Source organism: Lipophrys pholis (genome assembly GCF_963383615.2).
Source record: "Lipophrys pholis genome assembly, chromosome: 4".
NCBI lineage: Eukaryota > Metazoa > Chordata > Actinopteri > Blenniiformes > Blenniidae > Lipophrys > Lipophrys pholis.
The window spans coordinates 27,599,148-27,616,314 of record NC_137637.1 but is presented as its reverse complement, the minus strand read 5'-3'; the positions used below and the strand labels follow the sequence as shown (position 1 = coordinate 27,616,314).

Sequence of the window (17,167 nt, the reverse complement as noted above, 5' to 3'; positions counted from 1 at the left end):
CTTTTGTTTCAATTCATTTGTTAACAATGACACCAAATGGTTACAAGAACAAAATCATCAAAATACTATAAAAAACTGGAATAGCAAAATAATGTAACTGACAGCACTTAGACATTTAAATAGAGAGACGACAACAACAGCAAAGGTTGTGAAGAAACTATTCTTAATGAGGCTAGAAAAAAAAAATCATTATTAAAAAGGTGACTTGATTTTTATTTTTATTTTTATTTTTTTGACTTAATGTGACTTAACTTCTGCAAACACAAGTGGGGGACGTCACACACACTATTTGCATTCAACACCTGACCTTTCGTTTCCTTTTGCTGTGATATGAACGATAAAGAAAAGCGTCCAGCGCCACGTTCCGCTCTTATTTTGCGGGCAGTGCGCGCCGTGCGGGACGCTGCAGCGCGTGGAGGCACGGCAGCTTGTCTGTACTGTCGGTGGGAGGACCTCCGCCCGCCTGTCCCGCTCCTCAGCACCTCTCTCTGCTCTGTAAAAAACCAGCGATCACTGCAGCAAGAAGTGTGTGTCTGTGCGTGCGTGTGTTTAGGTGTGTGTGTGCGTGTGTGTCTCACGAGCAAGCGACGGGAGCGCGCGCGGGGATTAACACCTGTGAAGACCCCTCGCCCGGCAGCTGACAGGTAATCATGACACTGTGATCGATATTGTCGTCACACTCCCGGTCGACAGTCTGAACGTGGCTCACTTTCTTGGCTGAAGGAACAAGGTGGTGTCCTGCCCTCTCCTCCCGGGCTCGTGCTGATTTCTGTGCACGTGCTGTGATTTGTGTGCATGAGCTGATGTTAGTTTGGTCTGTTCAACTGTTGATGGCTTCAGTGTTGCCAGTTTTGAAAAGTGACAAGAGCAGATGACGTCCGGTCGATGTGTACAGTCTGTCCAAGTGCGGCCGATCTCCTCACGAGACCTTGCTTCTCCCTCGATCGCACGTTTCTCTCATTATTTACACTCCTTTGCTTTGATAAACTGGGCAAACACGTAGGATTAGTTATTCTGGCTCTCACGTCACCAGAGTTGGCTTTAAATATTAAATAAAAGATATGAATGCAAATAAAATTTGATTTTAATCTAAGTGTGTGTGTGTGTGTGTGTGTGTGTGTGTGTGTGTGTGTGTGTGTGTGTGTGTGTGTGTGTGTGTGTGTGTGTGTGTGTGTGTGAATGAATACATCAGAAACAGTATTAATTAATAATACACAGCTTTTAAAGTTGTCGGTGTGAAAACAACCAAATCTCCCAATCTGAGGTTAAAGGGTCAGCTGGATGTCTAGATGATCCTCATCAGTGGATTTGTGATGGAAATACTGTCGTTTATGTGCAGATCTTAAGGTGAACTTGTCAGTGTCAGTGATCCCAAACGGAGATCTAAATTGCACAATATATATCGATTAGTCGATCAGCGTAATGATATGGATTTATATCAGTTCCTTTCTTGATGAATCAATGTGCTCCCTGGTTCTTCATGCTTCTGCATCCTGTGGACCTGCAGCCCACAACCAAACATTAGTTTGAAATGAAAGAAAGTGATCATCAAAACCTGTTCATTTAAAAAAATCAATCTGTGTGTGAGTAATAGCAACTGTTCTGTTTGCCAGTATTGAAATATCATGACCTTTCATTCAGCCATGTAAAGATTTTTTTTTATTTTTTGGATTATTTTCCTGTCATTTCATCAATTGATCAAAGAACAGAAGGAATAACCTATAGGCCCAGTGTTCGGAACATGTGTAACATTAATTCCTGTGGGAGATTCAATGATCAACTTTTGCACAACTGCTTAAAGTACAATAACATTCTCACTTGAATTATAGAATAATTGAAAAAAAAATAATATGGAATACACATGTATAGGTTTCTCTAAAGTAAATGTGAAATAATTGTGTTTTTTTGTTGTTGTATATGATTAAAATCTGGGCTATCTGATGGGATTAGACTGGAGGCCACAACTTGTTTTTTGTCTTAACGGCGATGGAAACTTTATACCTCGGCTGATTTTGCAGACCAGGTGATCATACTATCATCTGAGGAATAACTATATCGATTAAACAAAGGGTGATCGTCGGCAGAGGTGCCGCTGGTTTCTGAATCCTTTCAGTCCGTCTCGTTTGGTTGCTCATGACTTGTTATTAAACAGGAGTGAGTCATGAGGCGTCTGTTCCCTCACGGCCACGCAGCGTATCGGCACCAGCCTCTCGTTGCCTGAGACTTTGTGCTTTGGCCGCCAACTGGCTGAATTAAGTCTCTCTCTTCCCTTCTTGCCCTACTTCCTCTTTCTACTGCATGAGATCGGCGGTAGTCTCCCTTCGGGGCATTTCAGAAGTCATGGCGTTGACAGGAGCCGCGGCGCTGAGCTGGCTGAAATACACGTCGGTCATCCAGCTCAAGAAAGACCCTGATGGCGACTGGAATTATTAGAGACATCGGTGTTTCCACTGTCCGTCTTCTTCAGACTATAACTGGAGATTAGTGGTAGTAACAAACGTAATTCAGTTATATGTTGTTGTTGTTGTTTTTTTCTTTTTGCCACAGTCCACATGGGCCAGGTTGGATGTTTCTGTGTGAGAGTTTGCATGTTCTCCCTGAGTGTCCAGTTTGCTTTGTCTTGGTTTCCTCCCTCGTTGGTGATTCAAAAATGGCCGATGCTGTTGGTGTGGATGTGAGTGTGTCTTTCTCCAGGGGCATAATATTAGATGGATGAATTGATGTCTTTTAATGGAAAACGGATGGAATCAAATGAATTATAGGAGCGAAAACCCTGCTCAGGTAGGCTCTTCCCCAACACACACACACACACACACACACACACACACACACACACACACACACACACACACACACACACACACACACACACACACACACACACACACACACACCACTGAAGAAGACAGTTCCTATGTCAGTTTAAGTTTGTCGACACATGAAGCACTTAAGGCTCTTCAGAGTTCCTAAAAAGTACCGTCTCTGTGTTTTTATTGGCCGTCAGCATATTGACTCGTGTGTGTCGCTGCCTGACTGACCCGATCCATGTCGGTGCGGCGCTCAGGCTTTGTTTTATGCACTTGAATGACCAGCTTATGTTGAATGTCTCAGCATTTAAGCCATACCAGCCTAATCTGCAGCATCCTGAAGCTTTCTTGTCAGATTAGCTTTTGAGAACTCGGCCTGATCCCCTGACTGATCTGCTGTCTGTTGCGACCTGTCAGATTCAGTCACATAAAATGCCGGTGCGTCCGGGCTGGGGTGGTGCTGACAGCTGGTGTTGTGGGTTTTGTTTTGTCTCAGCCTCTTCCACTTTATGAACTCTGGCCCATTTCCCAGGCTGAATCACAGAGGTGACTCTAATTCCTGACTATCTTCACATCTGAAGGTTTCCTGCGTTTTGGAAAAGAGCGATAGACGGTTGCTCAGAACTCCTGGATAACTATCACCACCACCCACCACCACCACCCACCGCCACCATCATTGGTTAGGGTCACGCTCTGCTCATTGCGAACTCTGCACAGCTTGTTGCATAACGTCTGTTGGCCCCTAAGCTTCAGGATGCCTCCTTCGAGGCGGGGAGAGGTGGTGTGTGTTCATTAACCTGCGGCATTGCCGGAGAATAGCGGCGTTTCTCCTCTTCCCTGTGCATTTTTATTAGCTATGCTTGTATACATGCTTCAAAAGATAGTCCAAATGTTCTTAATGGGTAAGTAGTAGTACTGAAACGTCGGAATTGCTTTTGATTGATTTTGCTATTTGTTGGAACCGCTGATTTCACAAACATGCTCACTTTTCCTGCGTGATTGTCTGCGGATGGTCAGGCAAGCAAAGTGTACACAATGTTCTATATTTAGGCAATATCTGCCTCCTGATCTGAGCCCCCTGACTGTAAGAGAGTCCATTTTTCTCAGACCTCACAGAAAACTACAGTGTGGTATTTGTACAAACTGATGCCATAAAGATATGGAATGTGAAACTGTGACTCCTTTGAGGGGCAACGAGCGGGAGTTTCTTATCGTTGATAAACTAGAGGAGCCGTTTTCCTCAGTTTCCAGTCAACATGACTTTGTGCGTTATCAAGTCTATTTAAGTCTAACCATAAAACAATATTGTGGGTGTTATGCAAGAGCATAAATATACTGTCTTTGGTGGAGAGTCGTATAAAGATGAAAATCATTGATAGAGGCACATTAAAAATCTTTTTTGTGGTCAAGTGTTTGTGTTTTCTAAGCATAGAGACCGTCTCCATACTCCTGTTTCACAGAAACCCTTAAAATAACCAAGTTTATTCTAGATCGGCCGGCGACTACAGAAAGACGATGGCTTATCTGAGTTTCCTCAGAAAATCTAAATTTATGTGTTTATTCACACAGATACTGACATCTTTTTGATAGCTTTTTAGGAGACCATGCCTTTTGTAACACTCCAACTTAAAATAAATAAATAAAAATATCCTGCCTTTAAATACAGAAAATATTTTTATTGAATGTAACCATGCAATGGCGTTCCCCTGCTTATGTGAAACGGTCACCGTTGTGGGCTGCACCTTTATGTAGTGGTTAACACTCTTTGTTTCACCGGATTTGAGCATTTTCTCCCTCTTAACCGGTGACCATAAATTCTGTGTGTATGTGTGTGTGTGTGTGTGTGTGGCTCTCCGTCAGCTGGGATCAGCTCCAGCACTCCGGGACCCCGAGTTTGAATAAAGCCCTATAGAAGCCGGATAAATGCTACCTGCACTGTATCGCATAAAGCAGCTGTTGGATAAGAGTTGCATCTCCGCAGTTCCAATACATGAATAAAATTCAATCCTCAAAGTCCAGTTTGAGCGGCTCCCCTGCGAGAAAGTTATGATGGTGATAATCACTGAGGAAGCCGTAGAAATCGGACATTCACGCTATCCATAAGCGCTATCGCTTGAATAGGACTGGCCGCCACAGACGTTGCTTGAAATCGAGCCCCTTTGTGTTTGTTGACATGCTGAAGTTAGTCTGAACTCGACTGAGTTGAATGTGCATCGTCAGGTCTGGTTACTTCAAACAGTAAATCTGCTTTACTGTGATCCGTAAATAACAGTGTTCCTGCTCCCAGTCAGCTGTGACACGTTCAGATCGCCTCATGAATATTTCACATTTTGTCTCTGTGTACCTGATAAATCTCAGCGGTTCGTTGCAGACAGCGACGGGTAAATGGGACCGTCTGCACCCTTGCACTGATCAGGATGATGTGGAACTATTCCAGCCGTTGTTGCAGCTTTATTTAGGGCCGTTAATCTTTCGGTAGCCACTTTCACTCGGTTGCTGTGGAGGAGGGGGTTGAAAGGTCAAGATGCGAACACTGCTCGCAGATAAGTGGCTTCCATTCATATGTAATGAAAGAATAAAAGTGAGTTCAGGTTTCAATATGAAGATGTTGCAGGCTGAAGCAGCTTCAACCAGCAGGAAGTCCTCTTCAGCTGCTCCGGTCATTAATATCCATTAGTGGTCCAAGAGAGGCCGTCGATCACAGGTAGACTATCGTATCTCGTTTCTGATGATATGGAACATTTTCACACCTAATTTAAATGTGCAGATCCGTCTGAATCTTTCTCTCATTGTGCAGCGTCTGTAGTCCCTGTCCATGTATGTAGTGTGGGTTGTTTGGCTGTGTGTCGCTGCTCCAACCATGTGCCGGCTCTGTTGTAGCCTGTCCAAACAGAACTGCAGCCAAAAGCTCCTCCCAGGCACCACCGAGCAGGAAGTGGATTGTTTTGTTTCACAGTTTGCCTCTGAGGCCTCGATGCTGCTGTGCTACACTTTTTTTTGGGGGGTGGGGGTATGGGGGGGGGGCTTTGAACCATCATCTAGTTCAGGCAATCTGTGATTCATTTCACAAGTTTTGAATCTGAAAAAAAAAAAATATATATATATATATATATATATATATATGCTGTGGCATCTATGAGATATCCAACCGAGCTAATGCCAAAAAGGAGGTTGGAGCTTTTGATGAATCGGTGGCTCCAATCGCAAATTATACATTAAAAAAAAAAAAAACGGCATGAGAGAGCAGGGCGAGGACAGACTGTCACAGCTGTAATTTCAACACGAGTCTCACAATCTGAGCGACTGAGATGCAAACCACAGCGACGGAGGGAGGGGGCTTTTGGGTACGAGGCAGAAAATATGATCAAACCGAGACTGCCGTTTCCATGAAAAGGCACGAGCAACCAAGCCCTCAATAAAACCGTCACACATAGAAAAAATACCCCAGATTTTCAGTTTCTCTGTTGCTAATGCCAAAACTCATGGAAACCTGGCAGGGAATTTTTTTGATCTTTTTTTGCAAAGTTTCTCTTCTCACTCTTCTTCTTGACCCATTTAGCGTCAGAAGCTTTGATATCTTAACTTCTCCCAATAAATGTGCAGAACATTGTGAAACACGTAAACGAGTATGACATGTAGTAATGTGCTTTTTTATAGAACTCGTGTATCTCTTTTTGTTTTACTTGAATCATGACTGATTGATTCTGAGAAATATTTCAAGATATATAAATCAAAAGATTTCACATTGTCTCCTTTTTTATGTTTGTTCGCCCGTATGAACTGGTCCTACTAAACCAGGGCTTAATCTTTTTAGTGTTATTGGCAGGTATGATATAAAAATCTCCCCAAATGTGCATATTTCTCAACAGGTGAGGAATTTCTTTTTGGGGAATCGGCATCAATTTCTCATTGAATGCATTGGAGCACCAAGAATGACGCCGTATTAGATTTAAAAAGGTTAAAAGATCAAGATCTCCTAAAATTCTGCACTAACTTTAACAAGTCGTTTAGCACAGGACCAAATGGTTTGATTAATAAACTCAACTCCGTGTTAAAAAAAACGGCGTTCGATCACTGGTTTGACGCTGATTATTATTAGAGCTGGTGTTGCCATGCTACTGAGCAGAGATTAACAGTGGGGGGTCGGGCCATGCTCAACTGCAAAGTTTCGCCTGCAGCAATTGAAAGATGAATTTTCCTGGATAAGTGGACGCCCTCATGAAGAGAGGGCTACTGTCTGGACCGCCTGACAGAAAGTAGACGAGGCGAGGAGCAAAATGACTATAAGCACAGCTGCTCCCATGCAGCAGGGATCCAGCTCATCCATCACAAACACACACACACACACACACACAGACGACATTACATTGACTTGCATTCATTTCCTGCAGACTTACTCAAACCGTAACTAGTTGCCTCACCGTGAACTTGACACGTTTTTACCTCATGGGAACCTCCATTTTTGACACGAGTCAGTTTGCAATTGGATTTCGGTCGGCTTCAATATGGAAAGACACACTTGTGTACCACAAATGTTTTATTTACACTCGACTTGAAAGGAAAATAATAATTTTCACAAGGTGCTTGGCTCCTGAAATACAATGAGCGCGCAACTACTTTGTTCAATACTAATAGGCCAGTTATGTATCGGTGACCCTCGGCCTGTTCAGCTTTGGAGCTTCTTCCAGGTCGCCATTATTAAAGAATATTCTCTGAATGAAAGGCTCCACCTGTCATTTTCTACAGACTTACTTTAAACCGTATTTATTACTGCTTACTCGATACTTACCCCAGCTGAATCACCGCAAGTCACCGAAAATCTGAGCTTGATTATAAATATTAGTTGCTTCTCTAACAAATAGTGGAGTAACTATGTTGTAGTTACTTGAGAGACCTTGTGTTAGTTTTAATCTTTTCTCAATTAGGACATCCTATTAGTGCACATGGCTGAATTATTGCTGGAGCTCGGCTGTCGGCACTGTGTGTGTCACTCTAATCACTGATAAACTAATCAATTGGAGAGGAAATTATTAAAAGTAGGAGGCTCTGTAAATGTGAATGTTCCTAGAAATAACCGATGAACTAATAAACAAAGGGAAGTAGCGGTGAACCAACTGAGATGAATAACAAAAATGCAGACAGTTCTTACAAAAGGGAAACTCGCTTTAGTTCAATGCCATTGGTGCAGGTACCCTGCGTGCAGTCTTGTATTAGAAATCCTTACAGCTTGACATGGTTTGTCCAGGTTTATGAGCTGAACACAGGGAGACAGCAGCTCTGGGGCTGTACAACTGATTTCCTCTAAAACAAAAGTCATGAACTGATTGAACGTTTAGTGTCACATAATAGTGATCAGTCTCCAGCTTGTCCTGTCAAAGAAGTGTTACAAAAAAAAAGAAAGAACATGTTGTTCCCAACTCCAACTTTGATCCAACCCTAACTGTAGTCTGATTTTAAAAGAGGTCTGCATATGGAAATTAGTTGGTTTCCTCATGGGGACTTTTTGTACCCATAAGGATGTTATATTGCCATAAGAGTGTATAAAAAAAGATTCCCACAGTAATAAATATAGTCTCTCTCTCTCACTCACACACACTCTGCATGAAATGCAGAAATGTTCTCTGGTCACATACTCGAATGTCGTCTTCACTGTTTTTGAAAAGCTGCATCCACTATGGCCAATGATATTTTGTCTTAGTTCTAGTTTTCAGTCTGCTGGTTTTCAGCCTGTTCTCTTTGCAGAAAATGAATTTTCAGAACCTTCGTGGCTTCGCTTTGTTTAAAAGATATTCCTGAAGGAACAGCAGGCGAGATCAAAGGCGGAGGAGTGTGCGGCCTCTTTCTGAGACTCCACCGTGTACTCCAGCAGCTGCTCTAATTTCCTGTTCACTTTTTCTCCTCCTCCGTGCATGCTGCAGTGAGAGACAAACCGAGGCGGGTCAGGAGCTCGATGGCACATTCCTTCAGGTCCTGGCTTGTTCTCCCATCCTTCTCTCTTCTTCTCCTTCTCTCCCCCCCCGTCCTCCGTGTGGCTTTGTTGTGCGATTCGTACATTCGAGATCAGAGAGGCCCTCCCTCAGGTGTAATGCTGTGCAGCGCTGTCAGTCAGCGATGTCACCACGGTTGCCTCGGAGGCTCACAGCACGAGCAGACCAAAGTGTTTTTTTTTGTTTTTTTTTATGATGCTGTGCTTTGAATGGAGCTTGCATTTCTGTGAATTTCTAAAAATACCTGACACATGTGTGGTATAGAATACACAAATAAATGTCAGTGTGCGAGTGTGTTGTTTGGTTTAAGGATGACAAGTGGAAACTCCCAAAGCAGCAAAAAAGTTCTGTTTCCCATTATTTATTTTTATTTTTTTTCATCTAATGTCTGTTATTAAGAACTTCTCGTCCTTGTCTCCGAACAGAAATGGCAAGCATTCGGAAGAAGCTGGTGATTGTTGGAGATGGAGCCTGCGGGAAAACATGTCTTCTCATTGTTTTCAGTAAAGACCAGTTTCCTGAAGTCTACGTCCCAACAGTGTTTGAGAACTACATCGCCGACATCGAGGTTGATGCAAAACAGGTTAGTGCTTTTGATTCCACGCACAAGCAGTTTGAGTTAGAAGCGACTGTTTCCGTCATCGCGGATAGACCAACTTTCAATTTGCGTCAGAAGCTGAAACTTTGCTCTCAAAATGATACGTTTGACATGTGTGAGTCTTTCTTTCCTTAGTTACAGCTCCTGCATCTGTCAATATTTCCAGATATTTTGGCAGATTTTCCAGTAAGATATTATATATATATATATATATTTTATTTTTTTTTTTTAATAAATGAAGGGCTGCACTGCAGTGGTTTTGTTAGTGGTTTAGTAGTTCTGACAGTGCGAAATGGACAAAATATACATGACAAATATTGGAAAACCAAAGCTGAAGGATTGAGGGATTATTGCACCTCAAGTCTCGTGGGGAGATTTGGAAATAGGGTGACGCGTTTGGGTTAGAACCAGCGGCTCCATGATGGTAAAGTGGTTAGTTATCTAACTTCAGGTTGGGGACTGTTCTCTTTGCATGCACCTTCATTTCTCTGATTATTTCAGTTGCCTCCAACAGTCCAAACACGTGTTTTAAGGTTAGCTGGTCGCTCTCAATGAAGATAAATCTACGCTGCTCTGTGATGGATTGGTGACTTGTGCACAGTTTTGAGTCGGATAAAAACAGTGTAGTCTGTGCTGCATTCATTCATTCATTCATTCAGGGGACACTAATCTGCTCATTAGTATTACATAGTTGATGTATGATGGAAATATGTTGCCAATCATCATTTGCAGAATTCAGTTTTTTTTTTTTTTTACAAAGCTTGACTCCCCTGGCTTCAGTCTGAGTCATTCACTAATCTGTGCAAGCGAGCAGAACCTGACTAATCCACCAAGGCAGACACTTCTTTTCCATATATTCCCGCAGGTAAATCTCTGTTCTATCTGCTATATAACGCTCCATAAGTAAGAAAAGCCCGCTCTTTTTCTAAACGTCCGTACGCTGGACGAACATGAGTGGTGAAACTTTATTAAATTGAGTCCTGAAGCTGCAGATGGTTTACTATGTCAGAGGGTTTTGTTCTCTTGATCCGACCACCGCTGTCGGATCACCACTTGGCAAAACAGGAAATGACTCTACTTCCCAGCTTCCTGTTCAGACAGGGAACAGGGATGTCTCCTGGCAATCCCCCTCCTTCCCTCAGGGCTGTTCTCCTGCTCATGCCCGATAAACGTCTCTCATTTCCTGTCCTTGTCCTCGTTGCACTGGCGTGGAGGAGGGCAGGGAGGGGTTAACCGTTGTTCTGGACGGGAAAGCTACGAAGTTGGGGATCTACAGTGACCATCAGTCTATAAGGGGGTAATTTAAAAAAAAAAGGGAGAGAGATGAGGTTTCTCCCAGAGTATTCATCCTCTTCTAGAAGCAGCTGGATCCGATTTGTGATCGCCCCTCTAAATCTGAGTTCTCCCACCCTCACGGCTGAAAAAAAACCCCCCTTTTTTCTTTCCACCTTCACTGGACTGGGCAGACTCTATAAATAGATGTTTTCCCCTCTTTCTTTCCCTCCCTAAAGTCTGCAGCTAACAACTAGTCCAGTGGGAACATAATGCTCCGATTGCTCATGCAGCCTCCGAAGTGTTCGGCCGCCTCCCACCCCTCTGCCTCTGCAAACCTCTATTTTGGGACCGTTAGCGGATTGTTGCGCTCTCTGCGGGCATACCAGAATCTGCTGTCGTTCATTTTCCAGCGTTTGAAACTTTCGAGTGAACCAGCTGAGGAGCAGGCTGGCGTAAAGGCCGGCTGTTAATGTCCGTGCAGGAACAGAAGGTATCCCTTTTTGATGCTCGCTAATCTCCCATTTTCCCTAATTGAATTAATCAGCAGCAGTGTTGATGGGATAAGGCCAGCCCCCAAGTTAATTTCCACACCGGACCGACAACACAACAGACTTATCAAGCTCTTATTAGGGCAGAGCCGCAGTGACGCTGATAAAAACAGGTCTGTACTCGGATTCCTATAAGCAATCGCATTCATTATGTAGGTGAGGTACAAATATTAAAATCTTAACTAAAAGCACGAATATAACTTCTTTACAAAAGCTTTAAAAAAAAGTACACACACGTTTGGATGCACATCATAACTAGTGTGTGTATTGGCATGTGTACACCAGCTTGATAATTAATAATGACATAAATCATCATTGACCTTGTGTCATAGCTTTGAGTCACGATTTCTAGTTATTGATATATTATGTATAGGTAGGTCCAGCATTATATTGAGTTTTGAGATTTTATGAAAAATTATTTTAAAAAACTTATGATACATCTGCTATAACAATCACACAAACACCACCGTGTCTGTCTTTGATTTTCATATTTGATTTGGAATATTGAAAAAGATCAAGCAATTACTGTATTTATATTTTTACAAAAAAAATACTACTTTAATAAGTCAATTGATTTTTTTTTCTTGTAAATATTAATCCAATATTAGGTCAACCAAAAAAACAAGATGAAGCCTTTTATTTTAAGATGTGAATTCTGAGATTAGTGTGACAGTTTTTTTCCCGTTTTAAAAATAGAAACTGGCGTCATCATGAACTAACGGCCTAAAATAGAGTGTTTAAAAACTTCAAAGAGTTACTAGAGTAAAATATCAATCCCATAAGACTTGAGGTTTGAAATCTTCACTTTAAAATCTATTCCTAACGTACCTCAAGCGTTAAATTTGTCAACTTCGGTTTACACAGCTGCTTTCCGGTCTCCTCACTGAAACCTTCTCAGTAAAAATTTAAATCAATAATGAGTCTCTTTTCAGATCGTCAGGAGTCAAAAGTACAAATGTGTTTGTAAAAAAAAAAAAAAGGGAGCCAAATTAAAAACCCTTCACGAAAATACACCCAAGTACAGACACCTGAAAGATCTTCCTCAGTGCAACGACAAAGTTATTTAAAACCTGTGCAAACAAGTCAATCAGGTTAGTGAAACAAGGAAAGGTCACCATCATTAGTGTCTTCATATTTGGTGCAGCATATTTATTCAAATATGGCTGCAAGGCACAAACTCCTTTTTGTGTCGCAGCTTTCGTCGCCTGTGAAAAGACATTTCTTTCATTATGACGTCCGATGCGGAACTTTTGCGTAGCTCGTGTCTCTGTGTACACGCCTTTCTGTTTCCGCGTGAATGCTTTGAATGTGAATATTTCAACAAGATGACGAGGAGTGTTAAATTAAGGCAGTAATGTACAGTAAAATTAGACAGTCAGTGTTGATAAAATGTAGAGAAATCTTGACAAATATCTTCATAGTTTCTCACAAGTGTCTCTCGTCTCGTCCTGCAGGTGGAGTTGGCTCTGTGGGACACAGCAGGCCAGGAGGACTACGACAGACTGAGGCCTCTCTCCTACCCCGACACCGACGTCATCCTCATGTGCTTCTCCATCGACAGCCCTGACAGTCTAGGTGAGACATCGACAATATACAGTTGCCTCTTCTAAATCGTTGGCCTTTGTTTAAAGTGGTAAGTCCCGAAACAGCAATGCAGCAGCCCGATGAACGACACAACAAAAAAAAGCAATGGAAGATAGCAAATTATAGAACGTGTGACTGCGTCAAATTAACATATTGATCGGGTTTTATCACAGAATCAACCTCATTTGTATTTTGCTTGGCAAAGCTGCTTGTTAAAGGTCGTAATGGACTTGATGGGAAGCAAGATTAGTGCAGCTAAAAACATCTTTGCCTCCAGCAGTCTGCAGAGCAATCCATCATGAGAAGTGTTCTGCGCCATGACTCTGCACAGCTTGTCCTTTTTTTTTTTTTTTTTTTTTTTTTTTTTAAGTCTTTCTCTCGCTTTCTCTCTTTCTCTCTCTCTCTCTCACTCACTCAGAGAACATCCCTGAGAAGTGGACGCCTGAGGTGAAACACTTCTGTCCCAGTGTTCCCATCATTCTGGTAGGAAACAAGAAGGACCTGAGGAACGATGAGCACACGCGGCGAGAGCTGGCCAAGATGAAGCAGGTACAGAGGAAGGTCAATGAGCGGCAGACTAACTTAATCAGGCACAAGTGGACACCTCTTGAGCTCTGAGGCCCCGGAAAGCCCGAAGATATGTGCGGGGTCAATTCATCACATTTTTCTCTCTGGACTCTTTTCACATTTAAGGCTTTTTAAGGTCACATCCATTGAGGTGGAAGTCTCTAAAAAAAAAAAAAAGACAAGTCAAAGCTCAAACTTTCTGTTGAGATCAACTTCTGGTTTCTCACATTCAGCCGAGAAAAATGCCAAAGCGCCATATCCAGCGAGAAAGACCCCACTGGTATGCATAGTTTTTTACCCCGTGGTCACTTCAGTCTGTAACTGGCAGCATCATTTTGACAACGATGACAGTTTGAGGCACCGGGAGGAGAAAACTGATCGTTTCAGGGCTCGGTCGGGATCAATAGACATCAACACAAAGCACATGATATTTCAATGTGATTCTGAGTGACCTGTTTGAGCCAATCATCGGCATGCGTGCGTGCGTGCGTGCGTGTGGTTCAGACTAACTGCTTGATTTTAAGACATTTATTTTATGTTTTAACTGAATAAAAAAAATCTTTGAACTTGACTGAAACACACACCAACCTGTGTATTCGCATGTTCTCCCTGTGTGTGTGCATGCGTTTTCTCCGTCATCCGCCCCCCCCCCCATCAGTCCAAAAACATGCATTTGAAGTTATTGCCAAATGAAAATCCCACATTTCACTTTTCTTTTTAACCTTCTCCAAAACAACAAGGTCTGAAAGGCCTCTCAGTCATGCTGTCATGGTGGCAGCGCGTTGGTTTGTGTGTCACAGGATTGTCACTGTGGCCTATTCTGTCTCCAGGTCCAGCTCATAATGGGAACATTGTTGACAAAGCTCTTTTAGGGCTGCATAGTCAGCTTTTTGCTTTTTTTTTCTTTTCTGTAGAACTCGGGCTCTGTGAGACAAAGAGTAGCACCAAGTCATCAATTCAAGTGTTTCAGACTTCATGGTGTCAGTCAGACGTCGCCAGTTCAGCACGTGTAAGGTGTGACTGAGTAGAGTGACGTAGACTCTGGACAGAAAACCAGTAGAAAGTCACGTTTGAACTGGGGATGTCCATGCTGTCAAGGCAAGAGGGTTTACAGCGACACCACATCTACTTATCTACCCTTTATGGACAATAACGCAATAAGTTATTACATGATTGAAGTACCATTTAAAAGAATCCTTTCAAAATGTAATGATGGCAGCCAGTGATGTAATAATACAGCGATAAGAGCTGCAGTGCTTGAAAAAAAAGTTTTTGCAGGTTTTGTGCTTTTTAAAAACAGATATATTAATTGATTGAGAAAACTCGGTACAACACCCTCAATCCTAGTTGTGGAAAATCTTTTACTGTTTTATTACTTTATTGGATATTATGACAGTAGTGTTTGTTACAAACCTTGAAAAAAAAAAAACGCAACCAAAAAGCAGGTGACCGTGTCGTTGCAAAGCTGAAACTTGAGACAATTTGACATGTTTGCTGAAAGCATAAATGACATGATTGACTTCTAAATTCATTGTTCAGTCCCCAATATCGGCCTATTCGAGTATTTAAAAGCTCTTCATCTTGAAGTACAGAACCCTCTCGGTTTTCTCAATGCTCCTCTGTGGTCGTACCTGACCACAACCCTTCATGGTCTGTGATTTCTGCCCCTGCAGGACCCTGTGAGGCCAGAAGAAGGCAGAGCCATGGCCGACAAGATCAGCGCTTTCTCCTACATCGAGTGCTCTGCCAAGACGAAGGAGGGCGTGAGGGAAGTGTTCGAGATGGCCACCAGAGCGGCTCTGCAGACAAAGAAGAAGAAGAAAAGCGGCTGCACGCTGCTGTGATCAGCCCTGCAAAAATCGTATGACCAACAGGAGAAAGAAAAACAACCATACAACGTGAAAAGAACTGACATATTACCAAATGGATCTTTGTACTGTATCGTACATTCATGACAGCGTGCAGGAATCGCAAAAACAAACAGGAGACGGACTTCGTCTATATTACAACCGTGGCTAGAAATGATTGTGAAAAGTGTCTTATAGGTTAGCTTTTCTTTCCCTGGAGCTTTTTTTTTTTTTTTTTTTTTTTCCCCTTCATATCCGCAGTGTATGTTGTTGTCGGTGCACATATTTGTATGCAATATTGTCCTTCATGAGCTCAGGTGAGCAGCGTCCTTCTCGGCTTTGTATAAAGTTTCCATGAGTGATATATCTTGTCCAAACACAATCCGCTTCTTTTTATCGCTGCAGCAGATGTAATAGAGAACGAAAGTTATCCCGTGACCACGAGAGCTCGTGCCTTTTCGTTTTCAGTTTGTACGCCACCGTCGACATTGTGTGTCAGTCAGGCAGTTACCATCTCGGCTGGGCACCTCCTTCATTGAGCTGCGGCTCATTTTCACACTGTGTTGTCACTGTAAAACCTCAGCAAAGCCTCAAACTAAGGCTTTCAGTGCTGGACTGTCGAGCAAAAAACAAACTGTCACTTGTGTCGGGTTTTTTTTTTGGGGGGGGGGGGGGGCACAAAACATCATTTTTCAGCCTGCTCACATCACGGATAAAAAGGGACTACTGTTTCTGGTGAATGGTCAACAACAGAGTGAAATGCACTCTTTTATTAACTAATGCTAATCTGTGCAGTGGACCTCGAGGGGGTGGGGTGGCCAATAAACACACAAGCCAATATGACTCAACTATGCAGAAGAGCTGTTAGGATCGGGGGGGGGGGGGGGGGGCAACGGGCCTGGTGAAAGCTCCCTTGTTTTGTTTATGGTGAGTGACTGAATTCGTCTCCTGACCAACTCATAGCACGAGGGAGCCGGTTACACCCGGCATTGGAATCTGTTTTGTCAGGCAGGTTTACCCAAATTATTTCTCGTCCAGTCAGACGACATTCTTTACATGTTTGAGAGAAGCCGGGATGTGTGTGTGAGGAGTTTGTCCCCCACCACCCCCCCCCCCCCCCCCCCCCCCCCCCCCCGTGCCTTCTGTTTTTGGTGTGCCTTTGGTTTCACGCTCTCAGACCAGATCGACCGGCTTCTGTATGCCAGCCTGGTTCTGACTGACCATGTCGAAAGTGACATTGTTGACATGTTTTTCAGACTTGCCTCTTTGAATTTATTAAAAAAAAAAAGAAAATAAAGAAAAGTGTCATCATTTGGTCAAATATATGCTCTCTGATTTTTGGCAGATGATCGAGGTTCAAGCTATAATTTTCATCAGTGGACACTTTCAAAACTCTTCTCTAACTTTACTGGAGGAGAAAAATTTCAGCTATAAAAAAATCCTTCACTTCTTTTAAATTGCCAAAACAAATCAGGCTTATGGCTTTTTTTTTTTTTTCTTTTTTTTTTTTAATCTTAATCTTCACTTTGCTGGACATAAGCATGAATTTCATGTCTCAAGATGAAACGGCTATTCTGAAATTGACCGCCAATATTTTTCAATGTTGGCATGATGTAGAGCAGGGATGGGAAACTTTGGCCATGGTGAGGACCACCGAAATGTCGTCCTTTCTACCAGAGGGCCAAAGTGTAAAGGACAGTCTAACAATGAAAGAGAACTGGAGCTAATCCGAGAAGTTAACCCGATGGTTTTGAATTAAGGCGATTGAAACATGACTGCATGTTATCATTTCCATCCTAAAATTAGTTTTACAACATTTAAAGAATAACTGCAATTGATGGTGGATGCACGTGTGGTTAATTGCCCTTCTTCCTCGACACAGCATTGCATCTCCACACCTCTGTTGCTCATTCATCATCTGTACGTGTCCCTTTGGGTTGCATGAAGGGCGGAT

At 42.6% G+C, this 17,167-nt stretch overlaps 1 protein-coding gene across 1 annotated transcript; it reads left to right on the top strand.

Annotated features, from left to right (window-relative positions):
- The first annotated feature begins 490 nt into the window (after nt 1–490).
- LOC308108374 (rho-related GTP-binding protein RhoA-C-like) lies at nt 491–16,551 on the top strand. Its single transcript, XM_080461236.1, has 5 exons — nt 491–644; nt 9,220–9,377; nt 12,670–12,790; nt 13,218–13,348; nt 15,040–16,551. The coding sequence occupies exons 2-5, from the start codon at nt 9,222–9,224 to the stop codon at nt 15,208–15,210; spliced, it is 579 nt and encodes a 192-aa protein (XP_080317362.1). The 5' UTR covers nt 491–644; nt 9,220–9,221; the 3' UTR covers nt 15,211–16,551.
- The last annotated feature ends 616 nt before the right edge of the window (nt 16,552–17,167 follow it).

What these genes read in the sequence shown, in the direction of transcription:
- LOC308108374 (XM_080461236.1), top strand. Translation starts at nt 9,222, where the DNA reads ATGGCAAGCATTCGGAAGAAGCTGGTGATTGTTGGAGATGGAGCCTGC. An exon ending in CGACAGCCCTGACAGTCTAG is followed by an intron (nt 12,791 to 13,217) that starts GTGAGACATCGA and finishes TCACTCACTCAG; the next exon opens with AGAACATCCCTGAGAAGTGG. An exon ending in AGCTGGCCAAGATGAAGCAG is followed by an intron (nt 13,349 to 15,039) that starts GTACAGAGGAAG and finishes CTGCCCCTGCAG; the next exon opens with GACCCTGTGAGGCCAGAAGA.